This window comes from Primulina eburnea, chromosome 13 (assembly GCF_022965805.1).
Source record: "Primulina eburnea isolate SZY01 chromosome 13, ASM2296580v1, whole genome shotgun sequence".
NCBI lineage: Eukaryota > Viridiplantae > Streptophyta > Magnoliopsida > Lamiales > Gesneriaceae > Primulina > Primulina eburnea.
The window spans coordinates 30978822-31006415 of record NC_133113.1 but is presented as its reverse complement, the minus strand read 5'-3'; the positions used below and the strand labels follow the sequence as shown (position 1 = coordinate 31006415).

Sequence of the window (27594 nt, the reverse complement as noted above, 5' to 3'; positions counted from 1 at the left end):
ATAAAATAAGTTTTATGACAAGTTTCGTGGAATAAGGTAAGGAGGAGCTAGAGGCTGAGACTTGAAAATTGTGGTGACATAATCACCTTGACGTTGACTATCCCCAATCAACTCCCACACAGCAACACACACTCATAGAAGCAAAATAAGCTGTCAAAATGAGTTGTGTTCGTCGGGTTCGGGTCGAGTCGGGTCGTGCTGTCACATAAAATAACTATAGTTGCGTTGGTGACAAGGTAAGAAGAAGGAGATAGGAAGGAGAGGCTGAGAGTCGATCACAATTGTGGTGACATAATCACCTTAGACCCGATCAAACTGCCACACGACAACACACTCTCATACAAGCTTAGTAAGGGTGCCGCCGCCAAATTAGAAAAATATAAAAATAAGACTTCTTATAATCAAGTTGTCAAAAGAAAAAAATAACTTAAGGTTATTCGGATACAAAAGGTCTTTCGAATGAATTGACGTATAAAAACGAATAAATTGGGATAATAAATGCAAAGGACTCGAGCAAGTCCATTTGATGAATTGTTCAAGAAAATTACATTCTTTTTTGGACAAAGCGGATAACGCTGAGAATCAAGATTACAAAATAAATAATTTAATAAATCTTATGACAATTCACAACCATTCGTTAATCTTGAGTGGGTAATGAAATTAGATTATTAACTTGAATTTCTTTGATACATCAATAGGTGAAATCAGACTATTGATCAATATCTCGTTGTCTTGGGAGTTAAAAAGTGAAATAACAAAAAATTTATATTCGCAATATGAAATCTGTCAACTACTCAATATATATATATATATATATATATATATATATATATATATATATATATATATATATATATATATATATATATATATATAAATAGCTAACCAATTAATCAAAAATTCATCACCTTTGGAGCAAATCTGAGCAAGCGATCCAATGCGTTGGCGGTGAATTTCCTGGCAAACAAGTAGCAAACGTTGGTAGGCTTCCCGTTATACACGCATTCGGTGCCCGTCCTCATCTGGTTCAGCATCTCGACCGTGAGGTCGAGTCGGAGAAATTTGGCCGGGTGGGGGACCACCTTTGGACCAGTCGACCCAAGTCAAAGTCCGGTTGGCGTTCCTCCTAGGGAATTTCATCGTGAGCATTGTGGGTAAGTAGTGTTCATCCGAATAACAATCCGGTTTACAGTATCTCTTGAACAAAAAGTGATACTTGTGATCGGATATCACCTCCAAGGCCATTTCACGGTCCATCTCGAACCATTGGGCTCCCTTACGCCATTGTTTCAACTTCACGTGTGGCATCATCCTCTTGTTGTATCGCCCCCTACCCACCGGACCCAACTGGTCGTAAGATTCGACAAATGTTGTGCGCGAGTAAACCAGGTAGTCGTACACTGTTTCGAAGTTGAACAATGGAATGCAAGATTCGGATAACAGAATGAACCGTTGGTTCGATACATCGAGCAACGCGTTGGCTAGAAGTCGTTTTTCGGCTTCGATCATGTTGAATTTTCCCCATTCTACTTCCTGCAAATTTTGTATAGATCACAGGTAACATGATTAATGATGTTTACATGTCAATCAATGTGATATTGAGCTTATGGTAGCAGAAAATGTGGTGTAAGCTAATGAACAATAATGTTGGAATCAACTCAAAATGACGAGAGAACGTTGCACCACCAAAAAGCATGCGGTAACCGAGGAAGATTCAAAACTTGGCCGGAAAAGGAAAGAAATAAATAACTTAATACCTTACTTGGAATCCTCCGGCCATAGAACACCGAATCTTCCGGCATAGTCCCATTGAACGACGGCTGAGAATGCACGTATATCGAATACAACCCTTCATGGCCACTGAAGAATCTCTCCCAAAGCGGGGCCAACGGCAAATACCCTTTTACCAGAAACATGAAGGCGACTTTCGGGGTACGTTTGAACGGGAACTCACGAATCTTGGGCACCATGGAAGCTCTCCACAGAAGTTCCTCCTCCTTCATGTCATGCATGGCAATCGGAGGCTTGATATATACCTTCAGCCCAATTCTTCCAGCTGGGATTGGCGGCAGAGGCTGTGGACACGGCGGTGGCACTGCTGTTGTTGAAGGAGGCGGCGGTGGCAGTAGCAGAGGAGGCGGTGGTGGCGGTGATGATGATATGGATAATGAAGAAGACTGGACGATGTCATCGGAGAATCGCTTGCGTTGCGAGTCAAGTGGGATTTCTTTGAGATAGGAAATTAAAGTGATTCCGATCACTAAACCGGAACCAAAGAAGAGGAAATAAATAATGAGATTATGGAGGTAGCCTTGAGAATTGAGGAGATTGACGGCTGTGATCAATTGTTGTTTTTCTTCATGGGGTAACTGTTTGTTCTTCATTTTTTGATCAATGGAGATGGATACGTCCCAAATGCTCGGAGAGGGAACGATCAATCAAGAAAAATGAAATGTCATCGTATTGATCAAAACCTTGTGTGTATCATTATCCTTATTAAAAAGAATTTTCAAGAATGTTGTGGCATAGGAGAAGCTTGACCTTTCCATTTCCCAAGATTCCAAAACTCAAAACTCTCCCATATTTCATGTGCCGATCGGCATTCTTCTTGAAATTTTATAAAATAATTAAAAGAATCTGATAAAACTAGTAACTGCTTTAGCTAGCTAACATCAATCGTAATCCTCGAACCCTGCCAAGATTAAAGAATAAGCACAAAAAGAGACATTTTCATCGACTTGTGAGGCAAAAATACACCTACTTAGTATGTGTAAGATTTGGAAAATGAAGGAAAATAGTTGTTTAAGAGGAGAAGTAATTGAAAATGGGAAGTGGTGAAAAGGAAGATGGAGAGTTGAGAGAGAAGAGAGTGCCAAGTGGATGGCAAACGTCCAATGCTTTGCTTTGTTTCCTTATTTTGAGGTAAGGCATTTCACGTGGACAGATTTTTTGTCGAGACCGTTATCATGTGCACATAAATACACATAAATACATATATTTCAAATTTGTATCCACTATTGACGTGGCCCACTGTGAGGTCAACCAATGACTTTGATATTTTTTTCCTTTTTTTTTTCTTTAGGTATTCGATCCCATAAATAAGAAATATTTTTTTATTTTTCTTTATGCGAAAAGCACAGCACACTTGTGAAAAGTTTAGGTTTCTCTGATCCACCAACTTGCTAATTCTAAATGCTTAATCATTGGCAAGGGGGTTCGTTTTCTTCATTACACAACACAACCGATTATATCACTCAGTCAAAACTGAAAATTAATACTAAATTTCAATCTTAACATGATATCAAGTACCAACCTCCTGGTTATGTGTTCGACTGCCATTATAAACTTCAAGTTTTGCTCCAGTTCATTCTCGAACGTGAGAGAGTGGGTTAGATATCTCAAATCGGATTAACTTATATATATGGACTTGAACAATCATATCTCTTTGAACTAGTTTTTTGGTGGAGTTAGACTTAAATCCATAAAATAGTAACAATAATACCGTGAAATTGGGATAGCTGACCAACCATGTGGGAAACCGAGTTATCACTTTTTTATTCTAGAGTTGGCGACAGGAACCTCGTATCTATCCACTGTATATACCAGGAATCATCACCATAGTCAGGACCAAGATCTCGTCAGCATTTTCTCGACTAAGTTATGCTATACAAATTTTTTGAATGAACTCCTTCCCTTTTACTATAAAAAAGGTAAAGGCAACTCTTCATCTCACAAACATAGGATGATAGGATTAAAAATACCTTTGAATTAATTTTTTTTAAGCCTTCTCGTGAAAAGTAAATCAAAAGAATCTAAACAACCAAATCCGCATGAGTGTAGATACATATATACAGCAAAACTGACCTTCAAACTCAGAAGTAAAGGTTATATAACCATGCTATAGAAGGAAATCTGGGATTACAGGTGATTTTGCTTCCGTATTTAATGCCACGTCTGGTCTTTGCCGACTCTTGTGCTTACCATGTCGACGACCGTTTTTCTTCTCGCTTTGCTGATCATGTTCCTTCTCCTTCATGGAACTTTTATCCTTTCTGTCTTCACCGTGAATATGATGATCTTTTCGTCTTCTTGAACCAGCAAACACTGGCTCAGTTACATCAATATTCGTCGTAATATTTCTTGATCCTGGTATTCCAACAACGAATTCATTATTCTCCCTTCTCTTACTTAATTTGTCCGATGATTTACTCCTTGAAGATGATGGTGCAGCTGCATTGCCTAAAAGCACTTCTTGCACTGCACCAGAGATAAAACCACCGTTGAACGCAGGTCTTTTAGAGGTGTCCTTTGTTCCTTCCCCATCATCCAATTTCACAACCACGGGCCTTGGCTTTGATTGGTTCATTTCTTTCTTAGTGACGAGTGATTGCTCGGCCAACTTGAGAAGGCCCTCTGTTTCATCAGTAGCATTTAGTTTAGGCTCATTAGCAGGTGGGTAGTCATTGGTGATCATTTCTTTATCATTTGAACCAAGATAATATAGCCCATGACGCTTCCGATGCTCAGCAAGTAAAGAAGTGGACTCAGTTGATAACTCAGTTTCATCCTTATTCTGACAATCAGAAATGCTAGGGCCATCTTTCTCCCTCGAACAAGGGTTTACAAGAGAAAATGAAGTTGATATTGGTAACTTAATATCACTGAGAATTGCTTCCAAGTCACTAAGGTTTTCTTTAACCTGCAGGCCACCTGGTACAGGAACTCTATCCTGGGCATTAACTGAAACTGGACCAAGCTCCTCAGAAAACGCATCAACAGTCAACTTAATCATTTCCAGAGCTTCAACTTCTCCGTTCATTTCATCCCCTTCAAGCTGGTCCAAACAGCCTTGTAAGTTTGATTTCATTAACTTAATCAAACCAAGAACATTATTTGCCCTCTCCTGCACTTCTACATCATCACTACAAGCCAAGGGTCCCAAATTGGATTCAACAAGCTGTACCAGGTCCATCATAGATTTACGAGTTAGATGATGTGCCATTGAAGAAGCTGCAGAAGTCAACTCAGGATCAATAACCTCAATTTCTCTATCCATTTTGGTATTAAGCAATGAACCACTTGCCACAGCATCAGAACTAACCTGGTAATCTTCTATCGATGGTGAAGCATCCTCTCTATCCAATGAGAGATATGAATGCATAAAGAATGCTAGTACTTTAAATGTGGACTGAATATATACGGCTCTTACTGATGGTGGCAGGAGACCAGTCTGTGGTTGTAACAATGCTTCCACAAGTTCAAGTGGGTTTCTTGAAAGCTCGACATACTCCCCTGAAACCCAAGCAGCAGCAGATAGAACCTTGTGGATAAATCGGTTGGCAAGTAAAGCTGGATCAATCACCAAATCTCGAGCAACATGAACAAGCTCTGATCTAGCATCCTTAACCCTCATGCCAATATCAACAAGCTGGTCCTCAATCTCTTTCCCTTTCTGACAATGTGGAATCCTTGCCATTTCCCCGAGAAATGACACATACCAATCAAAATCGAAAATTATCTCATAGAAATTTCTTGAACAAGTCAACAACATCAATCCCAAAATCTCATTGCAAAACTCGGGGTCAGACTTCAGTGCATGACTGATCAAAATCCTGCAGATTTCCGCAACATTATCCTCGGAGACAATAGACATCACAAGCCTCAAAGCCTCGAGTTTAATGTTAACATCAATATCACTCAATGCCTTAAATATAACCTTCTTATTGTCCATAACAGCCCACAAATGATTCTGAGCAACAATGGTAAGTGCTCGAAGTCCAAGATACTTGAGATTCGAATCATCATCTATCAAAAACTCTCGTATTTTACCAACTGCAAGCTTCACTGCTGATTCATGCTCACTCAAACTAGTTACAATAGTCAGCACGCACTCAAATACCAAAGATTTCGCTCCACTCCTCTCTAGATGCTCCAGACTGGCTCCACCACTCTCCTCCCCAACCTGGGCTCAAGCCGGGTTAACAGGGAAAATATCTTCAAAATTTTAATGAGAACCCAATTATTCCTACACTCGACTAAAACCTTATAAAACTCAGGTGCCAAAGGCAAATATGACCTGGGTTCTTTCACAGTGAGCTCACAGACCAATCCCACGGTTGCTGACAACACCCCCACATCACTACAATCAAGATTCTCTACTACCCGTTTAAAACAAACCCGAACAGCATCCGGGTAATGCTCGAAGACTCTCAAGACACACGCGGTAGCTTTCTTCCTCACAAAAAAATTACCACTACCAAGCAAATTAAACAATTCGGGAGTTAAATCACGCGCCAAATCAGTGTTGGCAATAGAGGAGAGAGTAGATAGAGCAATACCCACGTCGTGTACATTGGATGAGGTGAGATCCTTCCGCAGCTGATGGGTGAGAAGGAGAATAACATCGGTAGTAAAAGGGTCGAAGGAGAGTGCAGCAGAGAGGTATGCAATGCGTTTGTGGGGATGCGCAGGTGAGGAGGAAGGCTCGATGGAGTGAAAAGCTGCCCAAGACATGTCAACTCCGTGTACCGAGTGGAGGTAGGTAAGTTTTTGGAGGGCGGTCGATTTGGTTAGAGTATCGGTTGATTTGATCTCGCGGCGGATTTCATCTATGGATTTGGAAATGAAGTCGGGAAGAATGGAAGGCGGGGTGAAACGCAAGGATTTGATTAGGTCTTCCAATGATCTCTGGAAAAGGGACTCCATTACTGAAGGAGAAGCCATCTTCTCTCCTCTTCCTCGGGTACAGAGATTGGAGATAATTCAAAAATTCATTCATTTGATAAAATAAAATATATAATAATTTTACAATTAAATAGTGATATTGTGGAGAAAATTTATCCAGATTTTAATATATTTATATGTTAATTAAAATTAAAATTATCAATAAATATTGTTAATTGGGTGGTTTTTAAATAACTTTTCAAAACTGGGCCGAGAAATTTAATATTTGGATTTATTGTTGCTGGGCCACCCGGTGTTTGATGGCCCAATCCAGCTGATATTTTCGACCGTTACAAGTATCATACACCTCACACTAGAGTTCAAAAACATCTCCTTTCCTAACCGTCAATCTCTTTCATATTCGAATCCCAAAACCCGAAGCAAATTCACGACTAATCTTGATTCTCTGTGACGACTTCAACCCCTTTACTAATTCCCCAGCTGTGACATTTGCCATTTTTCATCAAATTTCCTTTCATTTTCCAAGAAGAGTTTCAAAGATAGCGTCGATCAAGAAAACCTTCTGAGTAGGATGCCCGTATCGACAAGAATCACAAGATCGCAGAATTTGATCAGCCAATCACGGGATGATCGGAATCGAGAGAAAGGAAGCAGAGCACCCAGGAAAGATCCACTTGAAGACACCCAGAAAATGGGTGTAAACCCGCACCATGGCCTCAAAGAGAAGATGAAAGCTCTGACCCTTTTGTACGAGCAGCAGAAACGGGGTCTCGCGGAGCCTCGATTTTTTACGCACCCGAGTGTGGACCTCATCGGTTCTTCAAAAAGAGATGAGAAAGAGAACAAAATTTTGAAGCCCAATTCAGGGAATGTGATGAGCGAGCACGCGTATAGTGCTCATTTACCGTTTAAGTTGCCGCCAGGCCTAGTTATTGATGATTTTAAGGAGACAAAAAGGTCGAGTGCAGTGGCGAGGAAACTCTCAATGGGGCCCAAATTGGAGTTAAGAGAAGATAAGAAGGAAAATGCACCAGAAATAGGGAATCTTGCTGAGAAAACAAGAGGCGGGGAGAGCCGGATTCTTGTGTTCGTGAGGTTGAGGCCTATGGCCAAGAAGGAAAAGGAAGCGGGATCAAAGTGTTGTGTGAGAATCGTGAATAAAAGAGATGTTTATTTGACGGAATTCTCGAATGAGAATGACTATCTTAGGCTAAAGAGGGTTCGTGGTCGACACTTCGCATTCGATGCTTCCTTTCCGGAGTCTACTAACCAACAAGAAGTTTACTGCACAACGTGAGTGCTTCAAAAATGATAATCTCTTCTATAATTCGTTTCATTATCTTTCCATAAGATGGCCGCGAGAAAGCAAAATTAGTTTCAAGTATCCTTGTTCTTGTGTTTCGGAAATGAACGACAATTGTTTATGTGGTCAATAACTGCTTGATTTCATTTCTTTTGGTGCTATTGTTTGTCAGAAGCTGACTTTAAATTCAGAGTAGCTGCTGATCATTTTTTTCTAAGAGGGAAATCAGCGAATTACCATTTTGTGATTTTTGTAATATTTTGTGATTTTTAAGGAAATAAATGTGTCCATTTTTAGCTTAAACACTGACTACATTAAATTCTTGATATGCATTATTAACAATCGATTTTCTTGTTCCTATCCCTCCTCTTGATCATTCACTGTTTTCCTCCAATTATAAAACACATCTGGTTCATCTTTGTCTTTCATGAGGCATGACTCACACGAATGGTGCCTTGGAGTCCTTGTGCTTCATGAACTTGTTGAACCTTTAGTAACATTGTTATTTGTTTTTAACAGGGGGAAATGCATACACTTCCAGCTAAACATAGAATTTATTGAGTTGGATCAATTTTTTTGTTCCTTTTTACTGAATTTGATTCCTATACATTTTTCTTCAAATCTTATCCAACTTTGAGCCATCCAAAAAACTCATTTCTTCAGTCAGATGGCATGAGACAAATAGGCGGAGGGTACTTTTACTTTTCCTTGGTTGTTTAGAGACTTTTGGGTAATTAAAGATCTCGGTCTTCAATGATAATCCTAGTGTAGTACTGTTTGTTTATGTCATGTAAAAAAAATTAGTTGTACACCAGAAGATCTTAAGAAATCATGCTAGTTTGAAATGCTTTTGGTAAATATAATGTATCTCCAGTTTCCAGGGGGTGGTGATGTCTTCTTTCAATAACAGCTTCATGTTAATGTTTCTTTGATCCAGGATTTAATGTTTTGTGCTCATCATTTATCTCCTAAAAGGAACCTACATTGAGTTATTGAGTCAAATGATTGTTTAATATTATAATTTATTGTCTTGGAAATTTGTTTTCCTTAAAGGAATTTTGTGGACAAAAATGTTTTACCTTGATACATTGTTAATTTTGCAGAACAGAAGAACTCGTTGAAGCGGTTTTGCAGGGAAGAAATGGGTCGGTCTTCTGTTATGGTGCCACAGGAGCAGGAAAGACTTACACAATGCTCGGTACAGTTGAGAATCCGGGGGTTATGGTCTTAGCTATTAAGGATCTCTTCCACAAAATAAGGCAAAGGAGTTTTGATGGACATCATGAAGTCAATCTATCTTACCTCGAGGTCTATAATGAAACTGTGAGAGATTTACTGTCCCCCGGAAGGCCTCTCGTTATAAGAGAAGATAAGCAGGTTTGATTTTTGAAAATATGAAAAGTACTTCTTTATCCTCGCCATGGTAGTTAATCCCTTCCCATATCCATATTCTGGCTATAAAGGACTCTCTGCTCCTAGATATTGGTCATTGTTTTACAAAAAGCAGAGACAGAGTTCTTGTTGGAGGTGGGAATCAGAGATAAAAATATAGTTGGAAAAAAGTCACTATCCTTAAATGTATATACAAATCTTATTACTATTAAGTTTCCTTATTGACCAAATATTGTGCAAAAAATTTCAGGGTATTGTGGCAGCAGGTCTTACTCAATATAGGGCATTTTCCACCGATGAAGTATTTATTTTCTTGTTTCATTTGATTCATTGTCAACTAAAGGCTTCTGTTCACCAGTCATGGAATGAAATTGAACATTTTTTTTTCTCGAAAAAAAATTGCAGGTAATGGCATTACTTCAGCAAGGGAATTTATATCGTACAACCGAACCAACTCGTGCGAATGAAACTTCTTCCAGATCACATGCGATTCTGCAGGTGATTTTGATCCATCCCTTTTGCAGAGTTCAATAACAAAAAGTTGCTAATTAATATTTCCTTTACATGCTATGCAACTCCAGGTCATTGTCAAATACCAAACAAAAGATGCTTTAAACAATGTTGTCAACCGAATTGGAAAGCTTTCACTTATTGATCTAGCAGGTTCCGAGAGAGCTCTTGCTACTGATCAGAGAACTCTTAGATCTCTTGAGGGTGCCAATATTAATAAATCACTTCTTGCCTTGAGCAGTTGCATTAATGCCCTGGTCGAGGGTAAAAAACACATCCCTTATCGCAATTCAAAGCTCACCCAACTGTTGAAGGACTCCCTGGGTGGAGCTTGTAATACAGTTATGATTGCAAATATTGGTCCAAGTAGCCTTTCATTTGGGGAAACACAAAACACACTTCACTGGGCAGATCGAGCCAAAGAGATCCGTTTAAAGGTCAGTCCTCAAGTATAGAGCTTCTTGCATATGTTTTACTAATATCTACTCTCTTCAAATTCCAAAATGCAATACTTGCGTTATTCATAAGTTAAAATGGGAGCTTGTGTTTCTTTTAAGTCCTAAATTTATTATGCAAGCATTCATATAATTGATCATTATCATCTGAAAGATACCAAATGAAGGTTTGTTTTTTAAGTAAGTTTCACCCTGTATTACTTATACGAAGTAGTAGGCAGTTGGAGAAGCTGCTTTAGCTTATTAGCTTAATGATTTCATTATTCTAATCTTGTACAACTTGTGATTCTTATTTTCTTCTTCTCCGATTATTTGATTTCTGACCCTTTTCCTTCTGTCTCGAATCTTCATCAATTTAATGCCTAGACAAGCTCCTGTAGCGACAACGGCCAGCACCGAGTTAAAGCCCTTTTTCAAAATATTTACGAAGTAAGTTTGTTAATTGTTGCAGGCTTGTGAAGTAAATGAGGAAATGCAAATACCAGATTCCGAAACAGATCAGGCCAAGTTGTTACTTGAGTTGCAGAAAGAAAACAGAGAATTGCGAATGGAGTTGGCTCGTCAACAACAAAAGCTGCTAACCATCCAAGCACAAAACTTGGCCTTAAACTCCTCACCCACCCCTTCCACGGTCTCTTCTCTACTATCCCCGGCTCCGTCCTCGTGTCAGCCAAACGAAAAACGAAAACCAAGATCGTTTTTCTTGGAAAGAAACTGCTTCACACCTGAATCAAAGAAAAATGTCGGGATTGAACCTGTCAAGTACCTTTCGAAAACTGTGAAGGCGTTTGAGGCAGAAATAGAGAGGATGAAGAAGGATCACACATCGCAGATAAAACAAAAGGATGGTTATATTAACGAGCTTTCTCGAAAGGTTGAAGCACTAAGCCGAGTTGGTGGTGGCGAAAGGGTGGCAAGGATTATCACCCAATCAAGACTGAACCCGAAGGAACCAACTAAGGGCGACTCTAAATGCCCTTCTTATCGCTTTCTGTCTCCTGCCCCTACTGCCAAAAAAAGAACCTTTTGGGACATAACTGCAGCTAATAGCCCTTCTGTCACTACATTAACTGGACGAAAAACTCGAAGCCATTTTGTTGCTGGTGCTGCAGCCCCTTCTATGCTTCTACAGGTACTCCATGATCAAGAATTTCATTTCTCAAGTCATTGCTTCCTTTTTTTTTCATATTCAAATCTTGAATAGCTTCTAGGTGCTTAACTGTGTTTTTCGTTTTTCTGGTGCCTCATGTGATCCATGACGACTTGTAGCCTGGTTTTTCTCGCCAAATGGCCGAAACTTTGAAGCGTTGAAGACAGACTATATCAGATAGCAGTTTCGCCGCAGTTGGTGGCACATCCTTTGCTTGCACCGAGACAAAATATTGGCTCGATGTTTATGTCATGTGGAGGCTCATTTTGATTTATTTTATTATGTGTTCTGAATGATCCTTTTTTCTGTGCTTTAACCAGCTGTTCATCCATGTTAGAAAGAAGAACTCGCAGTTCCTTAGGCTACAAAACGATAGAAGCCAGCCTTGGATTTCTTATAGCAAATTGTTGATGCTAAATCTTCTTATTTATTATGTTCCTGAAATTTGTGGCAATAAAGTGTTATCCAATTCACCGAGTATTGTCAATACAAAAAAATAGTTAATTTAATTCACAATGATAAATTATTTATGCTAGTACATCTCATATAAACATTATTTGGGATTAAGAGATTTTTCTTTGGTAAATTTGAAATTAATTAGCTTTATAAATTTTTGTAAATTTTAATATAATTATAATTTTAACTTTCATGTTAGGTAATGGTGAAGTGGTTAGGATGATGATATAGTGAAATCTTTTTGAGTGAATAATATGTTTTTTTTCACCTCAATTATTTTGAAAGAATAATAAATGTAAATTTGGACATATATTGAAAGTACAAAACAAAGTTTCTCGGATTAACTCAATTATAAAAAAATAGTAAAGAATCTTTAAATTGGGCTGGAATTTATAATAGTTCAGACAATTGGCACATAAACTGACACTTATGAGACCCTTTCAAAGCACAGAATGCAAAGCAAAAGAACCCTCCAAAAAGTGGTGTATGCTGTGCTGGAATTTCAACGAGTACAATGGAATTCTTTAGTGAAAAGCTAAAGAATAGTCCGCTTTGTGCTCATCTCTTCACTGCGCGACTTTCTGACGCTTCGCTGCTTCGTTTATACGATATAGTCACCAGCTTAGCATATACTCTTTCGATGTGGGATCATAGTTTGCCTTGCTGAAGAAAAACGTAGTAGAGAAGTTGGCCCACAAATAAACGCCCACTCAAGAATCTCTGCCACAAAATCGAGTTACATTAAAGATAATCTGAATTTCGATATTATAGGACATATAATGAATATATGATAGAAGCGACCCATTCAATGGACGACTGAAAAAATATTCGAAACTGGAATTGGCAGGGGCCGCGCGAACGCAGGCCCCCTCTATCACAAATTATGACGTAGGCTCGACCACTTGGATCGACCTTAGGACAATGCCCCTCCCAAGTGCAATGGAGATCACAGTCCTAGGCCATGGACCTTCTTGACCGCCCATCGACCCCGTCCAGGTAAGTATGGATCTCATGCAGTTTCCTTCAATTTATATTGTCATCTGTAATGTTCGCATCCAATTCCTCATTCGATGTGGGATTTTTGGGATGTGCACACTCCAACTATTCCTTCCACCTTTATTTCCCATACACAACTAATTGGTCATACAAACCCGTCATGGACTGGCTATTTCGGCTTCAGTAACAGTTCAACATGTATCTCGATGATGCCCTCGAGAGGTTCCAGCCAAAAATCGACACCGTCGCCAAGGCCTCGGAAGAGTTGTTTTTATGGATTTCGAGAAGAATAATATAAACAAATCAATAGAACAGAGAGAAACTGAAGTGTTTTAATTCTTATAATTTCTTACTTTGTATCATATCTAATTGCTATTCACCTTTAATTTATTCATTTTCTTGCTAATGCTAGAAAGTATACAGGCAGTTTTTTGACACTTAGATTTAAGAGCACATTTCGCTACCGATGATTGAAGTACCTAATTTCCGCTTGCTCTTAGATTTTTTAAAAGAGAATGAGAACAGATTACAGGAAAGACATTAGAATATCAGTGGGCATTAATTAGTTCATGTCAAGCAAATGAACCAAAAAAAAAAAACTAGGCTCTGAGAAAGTAAACACTAAGTTCAGGAGCAGCCTTGTTATCAGGATTGATCATGTAGAATGCCTCAGAATTTGCTGTTCCCACGACTCTTTCAAATTTAGCCCTCATATATATCACTTCCTCATCTTCTTCTTTTTCTTTTCCTAAAACACCAGCTCCCATGGATATCGGCTCCACGGCCTTCAATATCTTCCATTCCTTCTCCCCACATTCCACCTTCGTTGCGAACCCGAGCTTGTTCCTGTTGCAATAAGTCCTCCACGCTTGCTCATCTAAGAGACTCACCTGAGTACTGGTCCGGCGGCCTCTGTTGTCACACTCGAAGGCAATACGGACTAGTCCCATCCCCATCTCTCGGACCAACCCTATCAAATATATATCCAGGAATATTTTCTTAGTATATAGATTACAAGATTTTGAACGACTTTAGTTGAGTGAGTTGCTGAATTACTGAAAAGTATCGATCAGGCAAACTGACATCAACTACGTACGGACACATACATACATATATTCATGATGCATATATTGTGTTGTTTGTTCTTGCCTGTTATTGGTGTAGCGAGTTCAACCAACAAAATCGGCGTCGATTTCCCATCCTTCTGGAAAGCCAAATGCACATTGCCACGCTTGTTTCCGAAAAGGGTTCCTAGAATTACTCGTCGCTGAAAGCGCGATGCTCGACTTTTGACGAAGGAGTTTAGCACGGCTTGCAGCCTGGAAACAGCAACTGCAGCGTGCAGTAATTTCTTTCTCCTCGGATGACAAGATTTCCCTGCTTCTGCCTCTGTCAAATCGTTCTGATGTTTCTTGGACAATGAATTCAATATTTTTTGGGGTTCTTGGAGAAAAGAAGACACATTATTAGTATCATTTTTCTCTTCGATATTGCTGATCTTTGTTGTCCAGTGGAACTGCCTCTTGCTGGATATTTTCTTGTTATTCATTATCTTATGTCTCTTTGGATATCAACGAGCTAGGATGACAAGTCCTATATATGTGTCTTCTGTATTTATTTATATTATATTATTAAATTTGAACATATGTCAATATTATATCAATGTTTTTATAAAAAAATTTCTGTCAATTGTTGTATTTATGAGATAGATCTAGTATTTGAGTCATCTATGAAAAATATTATTTTTTATGCTAAGAGTATTATTTTTTATTATGAATATCGATAAAGTTGACTCGTCTTATAGATTAGATCCAGTGACGGTCTCACGTGATACTCATTCCAAAGTTTTTTTATATTTTTGGCAAAAATTTGTGTGAGACGGTCTCATGGATCGTATCTGTGAGACGAGTCTCTTATTTTGGTCATCTATGAAAAAATATTATTTTATGTTAAGAGTATTATATTTAATTTATCTACAAATTGAAATGATATCATTAAATCTTATGTATGATTTGTTATTTTTGTTTTCTGCTATTTATTTTATTTGTAAAAAATTATTAAATATTATTATTAAAAGAATAAATAAAGCTAAAAAGAGAACACGAATATGCCCCACTGTCTCGGGATTGAGAAAATATGATCATAATTCACTTCTGTAAGATATGTCTTTTGACCAGTCACGTAGTTTTTTTTATATAAAGAAAAGAAAGAAAAGAGAGAATCTAAGGAGACAAAGGATGTGTTGTGTAACTTTCGTGGAGCCAAAATGCGTGAGAGTAAATTATTGACTCACTATTTTTGGCAGACCTTGGTTTAACCTTTTATTTTCGAGATATATTTATTTATAAAATATATTTATTGGGAAAAAGTTTTCAATATTCAGATTTGATTTTAGTCTATAAACAGGATATTATTTATTGCGTACCATGTTAGGTAGGAAATATTATGAAATTGCATAACATATATTTAGTTTTTAATACTTGAAGAGAAAAGAATTACATCACTAAGATTTTGTGTGATCAACTCACGCTGTTTATTGTATTGTCGTGAAGTGTTGGAGATACTCAAAGATAACACTTGTGTAAAGTTTTGGTTCAGGAGTTATTTCTAGCTCCGAGTTTCAGAGATAATGGTTGTATATGTGATTTTGTTTTTATTTATTCGATATGCAATTTACTTCTTTGAGTTGTTAAGAATATCATTTTTTTGTAGTTTCACTAGTATTATTTTTGTAGATTATTTATAATTTTCTATTGAATATTTTGTCATGAGACACTTACAAATTTTTGTAAGTGCATAATTTATTTTGTCTTATTTTATTCATTAAAATTTATTTGTGCGTTTAATTGACATATTCAGGTAGCATGTTGTGGATATGTGTTAAAACACTTGTACACAATACTTAAAATCTGATACACACAATATCAATATTTTTTATACTTTTATGTTAAAGAAATCATCTTTCGATGACGAAGATGTGACGACGTTGGTAACAAAATTTGACTATCGACTGTGAAAATTTCATATATTGCTTTATATTATAAGATTGCTATCAAATTTAATGATATATTCTTCTTTTTGTCTTTGAAATTTAATTTTATCGAGAGATTATTAATACTAGTATTTGAGCACATATAGTGTGTGCAATATAAAATTTATTTTCTATATAGAAAGAAATTTAAATTAATTTAACATTTATTCATAAATATTATTTATCTCATCAAGATTAAAAGATTTAAAATAAATGTTATTTTAGGAAAATAAAATCAATAAAATGATACAACGATGGTTATATGTAAATTTAATTTGGTGTCACAAAATTACTCGGTTAATAAGAGAGTTTCTCCCTTAATATAAAAAGTATAATATATATCAAATATAAATTATATAATAATAAATATTGTATGTAATTTTATCTAGACTGGGGCGTGTGGGCAGACATTTTTCCGCCTAAATAAACATGAGATTTTCAAACATTCAGAGAGAACAAAAAAGAAAGTTCACCTCTGAAAATAATCGTGGATGAAAATTCCTTTTCTTTTTTGACGAACAATAACCGCAATTGTTTCGTGCCATATTTTGTTTTTTGACTTTATTTCAATTTAAATTTTCATCCCAACCAATATTTTCTTTTATTCAAATTCCTATATTTAAATCAAATCATTCCATATCAATATAGTGCAAGGCAAAAATAGAGAACCTAAGCTTGTGAAATTGACAACGGTTTTGAGAATCGATCTTCTGAATTTGAAATTTGAATAAGTAGAGTACTTAAATCTAGCTTTTTTATGAAGGGCTTTTTGAATATTCACACCGTGGAGATAAAATTCACCTGATATAGATATAACATTTGAAATGATGCATAGTAGCCCAATATTTAATTTTAAAAAACTTCCCTCTTTTGTATTTTCTCCATACGTAATATAAAAAAGAAAGAAGAACGTAGAAAATACAGTTTCGGACTAATAGTCAATAACCGGGTCGGGATGGCTTAACATCCAAATAAGGCAAAATTTGATCAAGTTAAAGTTTACACATTATTAAGTACATTTATGTGACCATCTTAATTAAGAGTCGAAGACATTGTTGTAAATTAAATACATGGGCCAATACTTCTTCCAGAGGCATGACAAAAACATTTAAAACATAAAATTAAAACGAAAATATTACTATAGCTTATCCCGCCTAATGAAATATTAAATCCGAAATACTCCACTTGCATCCCTTCATTCAGAAAATTTTGAGATCAACTTATCAACATGAATTATGATATCACCAATGCAAGGTCGAACAGCAGCCTGGGGCTGCAACATCCATGTTACGAACTGGTGAAGCGCCTCTGGATATGGAGGATTAGGTCCAGTAGGCCACTTTATTTGGGAATTTACAATTGCCAACTGCAAGCTTCCTCCGGATTCCCCCAGTGCATACTCAAATGGAGACACACCGTACCTACAAAATACATGAAGATATATTTAACAGAGAAACAGACTTGCAGACACCACCTGAAGATCGAATGACCACGTAGTGTGACAACAACAAATATTAGTCAGGCCAAAATCTCCATCCAAACCATCCCCTCGAACTCGAAAGGTGCACCTAAATCCCCCAAATCTCTCATGCCCTGCTGCACCACAATCAGGTCCTTGCGGGATACTCGAGATGTATTTGAAAAGTGAGTGTGTCCCACATATTTCTCCACTTCAGAGTATGTAAACCCGTAAGGCAGTGAACCACGCCCCAAGTCAATTTCAAGTTTTTGGAGACAACAAAAATAAGCACGCACAATGTGACTGAAATCTAGGACTGGTCTCGGGAAACCCATTTCTCACCATATGCCTTAATTAATTGCCATTATCCGAATTAAGGTTAATCTTGCTACACCACCTGCAATAAATAACATCCATCCCAATTTTGCCACCTAAACACTACATTTCCACCCAGCAGCACCTTCATCCCCCCAAATGTCAGATGGTTACAAACATCATCAGCAGTTCCTCAGAAGTATGCCAATTTTCATATTGGTTCCCTGTAAGCGAGGAAAGCATGACAAAAGAGACCAGTACTAAACAGAATCCCAGCCTTTTATTTTGGCAACATTACAATCACGTCCATGTCCATCACTCAGTAATTTAACCATCCATATTTTGATCTTTGTAATCATGTCACCAATAACAATTCACAAGGGTCTCTCTACAAGCATAAGCAAAAAATATCCAGAAGGCAACAAAAGGTTTTTTTCCAGAATAAGATGTACAGTGCCAGGGGACTAGTCAGATGAATCTCGAATACCCTGGGTTACCGAAGAAATGAATAAGATGTACAGGCTCCAAGACATGAAGAAACGGTCTTACATGATTGCAAACAAAGTGCAGCCTAATGACCAAATATCAGTTCTCTCATCAATGTCAGCGTGGCTTGGGCAATCCCATAATTCGGGAGCTCTAAAAGGAGCTGAACAGTGCTCAGATGCCCATTCCTAAACAGCAGCATACAGAAATTAAGCCCAGACGATACAAAACACAGACAACAACAGAAAACAACGAGATAATTTTTAAAAGAACCTGCAGCTGTAGTGCTTCGGAACGAGATCGAATTTGCTTCCTTGCAGGACGCGCGCTTCCAAAGTCCATCAATATTGCTAAAGGTGTCGGTCCTTTCCTGTATGTCGCAAGGACATTTCCAGGTTTGACATCATTATGGGCATATGGAGGATCAAAACTGTGCATATGCTCCAGTCCTGAACAAAGCTGAAGATGAATGCTCACTTAGTGGTTTTTTTATCCTCAAGGCAAACATAGGTGTAAACAGCTATATTACTGTTGTGTTAGAAGCCATCAACGGGTGTAATTATTAACCTCATATTGCATGCTGACGTAACACATCTTGGGACATAATACAAATGCATTTCACACAAACAGCTATTAGATATATCACCATATGGTATCACTTAAAAGTTATTCACGACCAAGCATTTTAAGTGATTAAATTCGAATAGCAGTTCATGCGAGCACATAAAGCATATGATCGGTTTTATTATAAGATAAAAGAGTTTCTAAAATATTGATTCAACACATTTTAAGGAGAATAATGAGAGTAAGACCAATAATACAGCAATAAGGATAGCACCGAACTAACGTATATATATTATAACTTCTTCATTTGGGCAATGCCTCATGCCAATTTGCACAAATTTGATAGGCAGAAAATATTCTTCTTATCTACCTGGCGAAATATTTGAAGCACATCTGAGGTGGAAAAGAACTCCTTCTTAACTTTCATAGTTTTTGCAATGTCCAACAATGTTCCATCTAAATGGATTGGAAACAACAGGTATGCTTCATTCTTCCAGGATTGATCTTGTGAAGGCTGCAAATTAAACAAAAGATTCTTGATAATGGACAAACGTAAAGAGGACTGACAAATTCAGTAGACGGAAAGAAATATATGAAATGTTCTAATTAGCCATTTCAAATCTGCGCCAAGCAGCTGTAGCCTTAAGAACCCTGTAAGCAGCTCGTGAATCAACAGCGAGTACCTTTACAGAAATAATTGCATGATCTAGCAGAGGAAGCAGATTGGGATGGCTAAACTGTGATGAAACACGTATTTCCTCCCTCACCAACTCCAGCTGCTCATTGTTTTGAATGAGAATTTTCTTCACAGCATATGTTCCATCATCTGCACGTAAATAACCCGTGGAGAACCTGTCAGGTAATTACTATATTGTCCTATTTGGCTCCAACCGACAATCATTTCCTTAAAACTAATAAAAGTAAAACGCGTTTCTAATCAACAGTAACAATTAGACCTGATTCGCATCGCTTGGTTGATTGTTTTGAATCTTATTCCCATTCTAACACATTTATAAAAATGAGACCGTCTCTCCTTCACATAAAATACAGGAAATCGAGATCGAAACTCCGATTGAAACAAGGAATTTGAAGTGCACGGAGATCCTTGTCACAAATACCAGGAATTCCAAATCTACATACCCCCATGAACAATAATCAGTAAAACGGAGTAAATGAAGGATTAGTACCAGAGATGTGAGAAGAATCCTTGATCTTGGCGGATATTCCAGGAACGGAAGTATCAGAGAGAACCTCCTTCACAAGGAAAACGTACGCGAATCCACCTTCCCCCAGCTTCCTCACAATCCTGAAACGGTTCTCATTGATCCACACATCTCCTCCGCCGTAAACGGCGTCTTGAAAGCGTTCAAACCCGAGAAAGAGCAACCCATCTCCTCTATAACATAGACAGACTACAAGTAAATTCTACGTTAATTTTCTTTTTCCCAGGTCTCAGCGGTTGAGCTCCCTCACTTCAGTATACAGTTGGCGACTGTTGAAAGTCGTTGTTTTAATAAAACACGAAATAAAAGAATAATCGATATCCCTAACGCGCTTTCTAGCTTACCCATGACTTACTATTTATACGTTCGAACTAGCCAATTACAGGATAATTCATAATTATATATTTATAGTTTCTATTTATTCTCAATTTTATTCCTCGAATTTTAGACTATGCTCTGATTTCATCATAATAGTTAGTTCGTCATTTATAGTACGGACCGAGTGACTTATTTTTTTACATCTAAATTGAATGATCGACATTCATAATCGTCTAAACGTTAAAACTAAGATTTAGATATCCGAATCGAAATAAAATAAAATTATGAATGGTAATACATATATTAAAAACAAATATAATTATAAACAAAAAAAAAAAATCATGTTTTAATACATATATTATTCATTATATAATATATTTAACCAAATAATTCAACCACTAATATCATTAACATAAGAAATTAAAAATGCATAGAATTTAAAAATAAAAATAATAGTACAAAGTTTAACAAAATCTAGGAAAACATTGAATAAATAATATACATATAAAATTCTTCAAACTCCATCAACAGTCAGTTTCTTCATCTTCTTTCTACTTCCTTCGGCTCTTTATCTTTATCAATAATCTGATATTTGCCAACAAAAATTTAAAATAAACGGTGTCATTCTTCGAAGTTCGGAATTTTTTGGAAGGTTTTTAAAAATTCAGCCCAAGCGACGGCGATACAGATGAATATCGAAAAAAAAATTAAATAGGTAATCAAATTAAAGAGAGTTGAATTTAAAATTTATCGGACATATTTGACATGAATGATAAATACATTTTTATTTTTATTTTAAAATGATATGTCAACTCAACTTAATTCATAACTCAAACTGGTTTAACCTATTTTGACTCACTTCCAAATGAGGAACATGTCTCTTGTGAGACAGTCTCACGAATCTTTACTGTGAGACGGGTTAACCCTACCGATATTCACGATAAAAAATAATACTATTAACATAAAAAGTAATATTTTTCATAGATGACTCAAATAAGATACATGTCTCACAAAATACGATCCTGTAAGACCGTCTCACACAAGTTTTTGCTCAAATGAGTTACTAAAACTTTAATCTAACCTACCTTTTATCATGACGGGATTGGACGGACCCGATGACCTAGCACACAACATTTCTAATTCAACCGGCTAGACAACGTTGAAATATGCACCGACACATTCAGATGAAATGCAAAACCACCTGTCTTATTCAAACTTTTATGTGAAATAAAATATATATATATACATATAGAAAGTAGAACTACGTGCAGTGCTTTTTACATATGGAAGGGGAAAGCATTGGCACAAGAAGAGGGTGAAAAGATAAACATTTATTTACATGAAATGAGAGCAAAGAAAAACTAAAGATGATATTACATGTGAAACATATTTGGGGTGAAACCATAGATATATATTCAAATGATGAAATGAACATGATGTTCACCTTTTCTTTCTATCGTCATTATATCTTTCAAGTGCGACGGGAGCTGCTGGTATGCTAAACCACCAATCTCGAAATCGTCTTTGCCACCTTTCAGTGTTGGCTCTTCTAAGCGGTGAATATCTGGTAAATGTTTCCAGAAAAGCCACTAGAACAATATATTTAACAGGCACAAAAGCAACAAGCAAAGCTATGACCAAAAGCGCTCCTGCACATCTCTCGGTAGCCTGCATATAAGATGTACATAGTAAATTAACATAAACTCCTTTCAACTAAAATAGGGACTGACTCGTTCTCTCAAAATCGATGCGCATTCTTCTAAGATTTTCAAGAACCAAGAAAAAACAATCAAATATTTAGTCGAAAAGAACCATAGAAGAAGTGGCACAATAGAAAGATTCTATGAATCAGGAGTATTAGCCTTTCATGGCACACAAAATTATGTTTCCCAACGACAAAACAACTATTAGGAGAATACTGCATGGATAAAAGAAAATTTAAAACGACACCTGCGGGAAAAGCGAGAGAAGCAACGCACGGTATTTGAGAAGAAGAATGTTTCCTTCCTGGATAAGATTTTCAGCTTGGGAAGCTGCATTTTGAACTGCTAAAAGCCGTTCCATTGTGTTCATGGCAGCAGGTGCCATTACCTTCAGTTCATCAATATGCCCTCCTTGAATACAACGGTTAATTAACATGAAGAGTGCCAGAAAGATAAGTAATGAAGCAAGAACATGGCCCAACCAGCCTCTGCAAAAAAAGGCAATATTAAGTCACTCGATAGACAATTGTTTTCCTCATAAATTCATTCACTTGCATGATGTCCCCAAATGCGTGCACAATCAGTAAAATTGAGATTACTTTCACATTATTTACTCTCGAGTACTGCTTAGATGGTAGAAAACGTGATTATTTCTGATTAAAAGAAAAGGGGAAAAATAGTTTTACATCGATCTGGGATATAGATTGCAATATTTTTTTCTTTGAGCTTCCAACTAAATAATTTGTTTCATTATCATCAACTGATGAACAATGTCATTCTTGATAATCCAGAACACAGGCTCCAAATATCTCATGCACAACAACCCATGCACAACAAACTTGCATGATCAATGAAATCAACTACAAAAATGTACTAACCTACACAAAATATAACTGGAAACCAAGCAGAATGCAAGGGAATTCGAAGGGCGTTCCCAGTAGAGCAAAAGAAGAATCCAATTCCAAATGTCTGTTATGGGAGAAAGCAATTCCTGCATTAACATGCACATCTTGAGAACTACACAACTTAAAAATCTAACAAGTTTTAGAACAAGAAGATGGGAGAAATAATAAAATAATTTATAGCTCAGAACCGTTTTTTGTTCTGACTTCTGACCGCTTTGTTGTTGACCATCAGTATATACACCAAAGCCGTTTTTAGAAATTAAAATACAAGGGGCTCCGTGATATCAGTTCAAAAGGTCTTATTTAGCAGAATACAAAAGCACCAAAAAGCTAGCTGTTTCCTATCCTAGATTTAAGTACATGAAAATCTGTTCGACAAAATAATGTTATCACCTTCATCACTGTCAAATTAGTGTCAATACCATCAACTTTAACTCCATCAACTGTGGCTTGTGCAAGAATTACGTTTTCATAGCTGCTTCTAGCTTCCTTGACTGCTTTCTCTAAAAGTGTTATCTCTCCAACAGCAATTTCACCAACAAGAAGGGCAGTCTCATTAGTATTGCAAGAACTTGTCCCAAAAGCAAAGCCCAAGTTAGAAGCAAGCGCTAAACCTGAGATTGAATACATCCCATTTACAGATTTTGTAGCACTTCTCCGGTCTATCTGTCTCATGGTCAACATGTTTGCAACACTTTCTAGAATCAGATCCCCACAGGGCAGCTTGTCACAAACATTGAACATAAGAAGAGCCTCACAGCAAATAGGGATGGTGGAACTTATTTCTTTAAGGGCTTGCACTCGCAGAATCCCAAAAATAGCTTTAAGTATCACTTCATCTCTCTCGAGACCACCGAGCTGAAACTTACGAATAAATTTATGGGCATATAGAACTTCACGAATAATAGCTAACCAATAGTCACGACGGGTGTGACCTTTAAGCTCTGGAAACTCCACAACAACTGGTTCTGATCTGCATTACAAGTCCCAAAAAAATGAGCTTCCAAAAACACAAATTACTTAGCTTATTACAGTATTTTGTAATTCACCACTGCTTACAAAGATTTTGATTTGTAAAAGACTGCGTTGTCAAAAAGCCTAGTACCCCATGGCCCAGAGATCTCCGGTCTGATGATTTGCTGTAATTCATCTGCTAGATCATACATCTTAGCTTTGTCATAAGAAACAACTCGATGATCTTCAAAGTATAGCGCATGGTCTGTCAGAGTTAAACGACCTGCAATCACAAATCTATTCTCATGTCTTTTCAGAATGATTAAAGAGCTGCGTGTATACTCCCAGTTCTCAACTTATTCCATACTGCATTTCAAGACTTGCCTGGCCATGCAGATACACCCACATGCTCGATAACTGGTTGGCTAGCAGCTGTCCCATCAACTTCCAAAACTTTTTCTCCTCTGACTAATCGTTGGGATGATAGGAGAGAGGATTCGGATTGAGACTGAAACTTTCGTATTACCCTATAAAATAAGAAAAGCAAATTATTAGGAGCCTAACATATCAGCAAAAGGATGCAACAGGGCATCATTGATAGTGAAAAAAAATGAAAATGAAAATGGACACTATCCTGTCATTCATTCGTGATTCACAACAAAACAATGAATTAATCATGGTGTATGTTCAAGTTTCTCCTATCCTGTTAGCCAAACCGAAAGGTGGAAAACCTATCACCGCGACTTATAATTGAAAAAAGATGCAAGAACTTGACATTATGAGCATTTATTCCATTCTAATTAAGTCCAATATATTGTGCATGCATAACAACGAGCATGACGTCAAAGTTGTGGAAGTTTTCCCATTAAAAAACAATTTCTGAAACAAGACAGCAGCAGGTAGTACCTTTCCAATCGAATGAGGTACTTGTCATAGACAGAGAAATGAAGCCGGCGGCTGGTTGAATCTGAAAGCACCTCAAATATCTTATCAGCGACAATCACATTACCGACAATAGGAACTGCAGGAGCAATTCGAGAAAAAGCCTCTATTCCAACAGTGGCATCATTGTCCAACTGAAACAAACACTAGACTTCAACAAGACTCACCAGTTACAAGAAGAAAAATTGAGCCTCTAGACCATGGTATACGATGTAGGACTCGCAATTTTTCAGTTCTCATTGTAAAAACAGTTTTCTGGCATTTTTAACATGTTACAGCTGCTCAGACATGATAGAATGAGAGTGAAATAAAACTACACAACAAAGCTAAAAGTAATCAGCACGGTGCTTAAATCTGTTCTGCTAATATGACTTAAAATCGTACAGCTGGAAACGGTTGGCTGGAAGCTGCGGGAAATTCCCAGGAAATCATCATATCAAATATAAGCCGGCGAAAGTTCTTGTCATCTAGATAATTGATTGCTTGAATAGAGCGAGAAAGAGCCAGGAAGCAACAATATTCCAAAAAGTTCCGTGCAAAATTGGGATGATGCTTAAGAAAATCAGAAGCCTCTGCGTCAAAGTTTTCTCGAAGTTGGCATGTAGGAAGTCCAAGGATTCTGTAAGATTTAATTACACGTATCATATCAAAGAAGTTATCTCAAGGATCATCTAGGTTGTGAACAACTAATTGTCACGATCTTCCTTGCATCTTCAATAAATAAAATAATTTTATTATAAGCATTCATTCATTCTTAATTACTGGTGTCCCGCTTCACAAAAATACACCCACTCTATAGCCATTTGTTTTTAACCTGCAATTTCTGATTTCCCTGTACTAACTCCCACACATTGTTGGTTGTTGCAATGGCACGGAGATAAGTTTCCATCTCATTCATTTTGCTTAGATTAATTTTCATACATAATGTGGCCTTAGCTGGATTAGAGTAACAAAAGAAAAACCCAAATAACAACAAAAGGCAAAGAGTTCAGCAACAAACTTTGAGCATCTGTGGACCAGAACATTTGCAGGTGGAGAGAGCTCTGGCAGCCAATTATCCCCAGCAGACGGAGATCTTCTCAGCTCTTCAACCTCTTCATCAAATAAGCTTCGCGTTCTAGACAACCACTTGAATGACCCCTCTTTCACCAGACCCTCCAGCATATCTCGAGTTTTGCTCACCATTGTCATTTCCACCTACCTGTTTTCATGGACCACCCATGGGCTTTAATTACAACAGACTGGTATGGAAGCCCAGATTTCCTGTTTCAAAATCACTTTGCAGTCTCATTAACTATAATTTATTTATTAGATGAACAATATTCGGTAGTTACAAATGATTGTCTCCTTTGATATTCATATAATTGCAAGCATGGTTCAGTTTTATGTTCAACTACAATCAAGTATTCTTCGTCTATATCCAAAGTAATATGCGTCTTTTATCTAAAATATATGTGACCGGAATTTCTATTGCAATGTGAGAATTCAAGTTTAGACCCCAATAAGACAACATCCCATGAAAACCAACAGTAATACATCGTGTCTTGCAGCAAGTTTTCAATTTTCGCAGTACATATAATACAAGAACCCACATGGAATATCCAAAACAAGTGATATTAGTTAGATATATCCGTGAAAGAAGCACTGAAATCACGATGACGCAGTGCTGCTACAAGTACATAAACCATAAAAAAAATGATGCGTATTGCTTGCTAGAGTTAAACTAGGAAATAGGGTGAAAGTCCATAAAGAAGGGAAATTTTCATGAATTCACATGAGACTGAAGTTCACCGCTGGAAATCGAATCCCCACGAGGCACGAAGCAATTCATAGATAATCAAGAACTAAAGCTAGATATAAGACGGATGTGAGAGAGTCAACATGAATACCCACCGCCTGTTGGGTTTCTGCAAAGCGACTCAAGCTATAATAGACGGGATGAGAACAGGGATTCGATAGAGATTGATATGTGCAGTCCGGTGACACCAAGCGGGCCCTCTTGTCTGGAAGACTCGTAGTAGTTATGCGAAAGCCTGATTCTCTCGCTTTTTTCTCAAGAGAAAGTCTGTGTTTGGTTTAATAAAATATGAAAATTGTAATTGGATTTGGATTCCTCACCAACTTTGTTAAATAATATCATTTATAATTTGAAAATTAAATTAAAGTTTTTGTGAATGCTTATAAATATTTAACGTTGTTATTTTAAAAATCCAAATCCCAATAAATCCATTGAGTTATCGATATATATTCATCTAGATAGATCGTAATTGTGTGGCGATCTACGATCATATTTGGAAGGTTCTTATTGGGTCATTATGAAAAAATATCTTTTATGCAAAGACTTTTTCTATATCGGGGTGACCGTTCCGGATTAAAGTTCGTGAGACGTCTATAAGAGACCTACTCTCAAATAAGAAAAAATGTTGAACGGTCTCACGGGTGTATTGTGAGACGGGTTAATTTGGTCATCATGAAATAATTTATTTATGCTAAAGTCTTACTTTTTATTGTGAATATGGTAGAGTTGACCCATCTCCACAGATTAAGTTCGTAAGACCTTCTCACATGAACTCACTCTAAAATAATACATTAAGAGTGTGTTTGGTTGAGTGATTTAAATAAGGATAGATTAATAGTCAAAATATTTATCGTTAAAATTTTAAGATTGTTTTAATAATCATTTTGACCCGGTTTAAGATCCAATTTTATTAATCAAATAGTTATCCATAAAATTAGATTTTAAACCGG

At 37.0% G+C, this 27594-nt stretch overlaps 5 protein-coding genes, 1 non-coding gene and 1 pseudogene across 10 annotated transcripts; 1 reads left to right on the top strand and 6 right to left on the bottom strand.

Moving 5' to 3' along the window:
- Window positions 1-882: 882 nt before the first annotated feature.
- Window positions 883-2980, bottom strand: LOC140809612 (glycosyltransferase BC10-like; annotated as a pseudogene).
- Window positions 2981-3574: 594 nt separating this feature from the next.
- Window positions 3575-6761, bottom strand: LOC140809632 (AP-3 complex subunit delta-like). Its single transcript, XM_073167320.1, is given in 2 exon segments — window positions 3575-5934; window positions 5937-6761. Coding segments are annotated over 2 exon segments (2823 nt in total). The 5' UTR covers window positions 6724-6761; the 3' UTR covers window positions 3575-3898.
- Window positions 6762-7072: 311 nt separating this feature from the next.
- Window positions 7073-11963, top strand: LOC140810813 (kinesin-like protein KIN-8A). Its single transcript, XM_073168708.1, has 7 exons — window positions 7073-7977; window positions 9091-9364; window positions 9630-9680; window positions 9785-9877; window positions 9961-10326; window positions 10796-11476; window positions 11614-11963. Exons 1-7 carry the CDS (start codon window positions 7256-7258, stop codon window positions 11653-11655), a joined length of 2229 nt encoding a protein of 742 aa, XP_073024809.1. The 5' UTR covers window positions 7073-7255; the 3' UTR covers window positions 11656-11963.
- An 827-nt stretch (window positions 11964-12790) lies between these two features.
- On the bottom strand, window positions 12791-14531 carry LOC140809336 (protein MIZU-KUSSEI 1-like). The gene is made up of 2 exons (XM_073166931.1): window positions 14096-14531; window positions 12791-13916 (listed from the first exon to the last, which is right to left on the bottom strand). Exons 1-2 carry the CDS (start codon window positions 14493-14495, stop codon window positions 13546-13548), a joined length of 771 nt encoding a protein of 256 aa, XP_073023032.1. The 5' UTR covers window positions 14496-14531; the 3' UTR covers window positions 12791-13545.
- Window positions 12794-12954, bottom strand: LOC140811031 (U1 spliceosomal RNA). Its single transcript, XR_012113423.1, has one exon. It is a non-coding gene; the product is annotated as a U1 spliceosomal RNA (small nuclear RNA).
- A 2384-nt stretch (window positions 14532-16915) lies between the features above and the next one.
- Window positions 16916-20315, bottom strand: LOC140810130 (uncharacterized). Its single transcript, XM_073167952.1, is given in 7 exon segments — window positions 16916-17398; window positions 18301-18425; window positions 18511-18696; window positions 19172-19315; window positions 19485-19627; window positions 19989-20159; window positions 20162-20315. Coding segments are annotated over 7 exon segments (1026 nt in total). The 5' UTR covers window positions 20193-20315; the 3' UTR covers window positions 16916-17172.
- A 465-nt stretch (window positions 20316-20780) lies between these two features.
- LOC140809204 (uncharacterized) lies at window positions 20781-26940 on the bottom strand. Of its 5 annotated transcripts, none has more exons than XM_073166707.1 (11): window positions 26638-26939; window positions 25847-26109; window positions 25231-25465; window positions 24811-24980; window positions 24289-24431; window positions 24010-24187; window positions 23344-23923; window positions 22924-23036; window positions 22293-22533; window positions 21787-22010; window positions 20781-20927 (listed from the first exon to the last, which is right to left on the bottom strand). In XM_073166707.1, exons 2-11 carry the CDS (start codon window positions 26035-26037, stop codon window positions 20894-20896), a joined length of 2109 nt encoding a protein of 702 aa, XP_073022808.1. In that variant the 5' UTR covers window positions 26038-26109; window positions 26638-26939; the 3' UTR covers window positions 20781-20893. The 5 variants fall into 5 exon arrangements, with proteins under 5 accessions (XP_073022808.1, XP_073022807.1, XP_073022809.1 ...); XM_073166706.1 differs by having other exon boundaries at window positions 26740-26939; XM_073166708.1 differs by having other exon boundaries at window positions 26621-26749.
- Between the last annotated feature and the right edge of the window lie 654 nt (window positions 26941-27594).